The sequence below is a fragment of the Sprattus sprattus genome, assembly GCF_963457725.1.
Source record: "Sprattus sprattus genome assembly, chromosome: 20".
NCBI lineage: Eukaryota > Metazoa > Chordata > Actinopteri > Clupeiformes > Clupeidae > Sprattus > Sprattus sprattus.
The window spans coordinates 23,847,390-23,849,889 of record NC_137918.1 but is presented as its reverse complement, the minus strand read 5'-3'; the positions used below and the strand labels follow the sequence as shown (position 1 = coordinate 23,849,889).

Sequence of the window (2,500 nt, the reverse complement as noted above, 5' to 3'; positions counted from 1 at the left end):
GATGGAGGAGGGAAGAGCAGTAGAGTGTGGAGATACATGATGGAAGAGGAGGGAAGAGCAGTAGAGTGTGGAGATACATGATGGAGGAGGGAAGAGTAGTAGAGTGTGGAGATACATGATGGAAGAGGAGGGAAGAGCAGTAGAGTGTGGAGATACATGATGGAGGAGGGAAGAGCAGTAGAGTGTGGAGATACATGATGGAGGAGACAAGAGCAGTAGAGTGTGGAGATACATGATGGAGGAGACAAGAGCAGTAGAGTGTGGAGATACATGATGGAGGAGACAAGAGCAGTAGAGTGTGGAGATACATGATGGAGGGAAGAGTAGTAGAGTGTGGAGATACATGATGGAGGGAAGAGTAGTAGAGTGTGGAGATACATGATGGAGGGAAGAGTAGTAGAGTGTGGAGATACATGATGGAAGAGGGAAGAGCAGTAGAGTGTGGAGATACATGATGGAGGAGGGAAGAGTAGTAGAGTGTGGAGATACATGATGGAGGAGGAGACAAGAGCAGTAGAGTGTGGAGATACATGATGGAGGAGAGAAGAGCAGTAGAGTGTGGAGATACATGATGGAGGAGACAAGAGCAGTAGAGTGTGGAGATACATGATGGAGGAAGGGAAGAGTAGTAGAGTGTGGAGATACATGATGGAGGAGACAAGAGCAGTAGAGTGTGGAGATACATGATGGAAGAGGGAAGAGCAGTAGAGTGTGGAGATACATGGTGGAGGAGGAGACAAGAGTAGTAGAGTGTGGAGATACATGATGGAGGAGGAGACAAGAGCAGTAGAGTGTGGAGATACATGATGGAGGAGGAGACAAGAGCAGTAGAGTGTGGAGATACATGGTGGAGGAGACAAGAGCAGTAGAGTGTGGAGATACATGATGGAGGAGGAAGAGTAGTAGAGTGTGTAGATACATGGTGCATAGCTGCTGGTGAATGCATGTTGGAGGCCTGATCTATAGCTGCTGGTGAATGCATATTGGAGGCCTGATCTATAGCTGCTGGTGATGATGTATGTTGGAGGCCTGATCTATAGCTGCTGGTGATGATGCATGTTGGAGGCCTGATCTATAGCTGCTGGTGAATGCATGTTGGAGGCCTGATCTATAGCTGCTGGTGAATGCATATTGGAGGCCTGATCTTACCCTGCAGCGAGTCTCCACTCCAGAGAGTCACGAGTGCTGCTTTGATTTTCTTGCTGTTGGATTGTGTCAGTGAGATAAAAGAAACTCAGACTTATTTGTAGGAATAACTCTGAACTGTAGTATGATCTTCGGTTTTAAATTAGCATCTGTGTGTGTGTAGATCATCGAGTAAGGTCTCTGTTTTAAATTAGCTTCTGTGTGTGTGTAGATCATCGAGTAAGATCTCTGTTTTAAATTAGCATCTGTGTGTGTGTGTAGAACATGGAGTGTGATCTGTTTTAAATAAGCATCTGTGTGTGTGTTGATCATGCAGTATGGTTTTAAATACTTATCTGTGTGCATGTGTTGATCATGGAGTGTGATCTATGTTTTTAAAAAGCATCTGTGTGTGTGTTGATTATGGAGTGTGATCTATGTTTTTAAAAAGCATTTGTGTGTGTGTTGATTATGGAGTGTGATCTATGTTTTTAAAAAGCATTTGTGTGTGTGTTGATTATGGAGTGAGATCTATGTTTTAAATAAGCATCTCTGTGTGTGTGTGTGTGTGTGTGTGTGTGTGTGTGTGTGTGTGTGTGTGTGTAGATCATGGCGGAGCGTAAGATCGCCAAAGCAGCAATGGGCGGAGCCCTGCATGATCGACATGCAGGAGTAGAACTCCCTTTTGCAGGTAAGCTCCATCCATAGTGTGTGAGTCTGACCTGTAAGTCTGTGTGTGTGTGTGTGTGTGTTAGTCTGAACTGTAAGTCTGTGTGTGTGTGTGTGTGTGTGTCTGAACTGTAAGTCTGTGTGTGTGTGTGTGTGTGTGTGTTAGTCTGAACTGTAAGTCTGTGTGTGTGTGTGTGTGTGTGAGTCTGAACTGTAAGTCTGTGTGTGTGTATGTGTGTGTGTTAGTCTGAACTGTAAGTCTGTGTGTGTGTGTGTGTGTGTGTGTGTGAGTCTGAACTGTTAGTCTGTGTGTGTGTGAGTCTAAACTGTAAGTCTGTGTGTGTGTGTGTGTGTGTGTGTGTGTGTGTGTGTGTGTGTGTGTGTGTGTGTGTGTGTGTGTGTGTGAGTCGGAACTGTAAGGCTGTGTGTGTGTGTGTGTGTGTGTGTGTGTGAGTCTGAGCTGTAAGTCTGTGTGTGTGAGTCTGAAATGTAAGTCTGTGTGTGTGTGTGTGTGAGTCTGAACTGTAAGTCTGTCTGTCTGTTTGTGTGTGTGTGCTTGTGTGTGCTTGTGTGTGTGAGTCTGAGCTGTAAGTCTGTGTGTGTGAGTCTGAAATGTAAGTCTGTCTGTGTGTGTGCTTGTGTGTGCTTGTGTGTGTCTGTAAGGCAGAGACTAATCGCTGTTACAGCTGATTAACTCTGGAACATT

General features: G+C 45.2%; 1 protein-coding gene across 1 annotated transcript in view; it reads left to right on the top strand.

Annotated features, from left to right (window-relative positions):
• apbb2b (amyloid beta (A4) precursor protein-binding, family B, member 2b) overlaps positions 1–2,500 on the top strand; it is a gene marked incomplete at its 3' end in the record, with an annotated part of 51,633 nt that overhangs the window by 45,782 nt on the left and 3,351 nt on the right. The window contains exon 14 of the mRNA XM_080859259.1: positions 1,732–1,816. Within this exon, the coding sequence (XP_080715385.1) occupies positions 1,732–1,816 (85 nt within the window). The remainder of the gene's footprint in view (positions 1–1,731; positions 1,817–2,500) is intronic.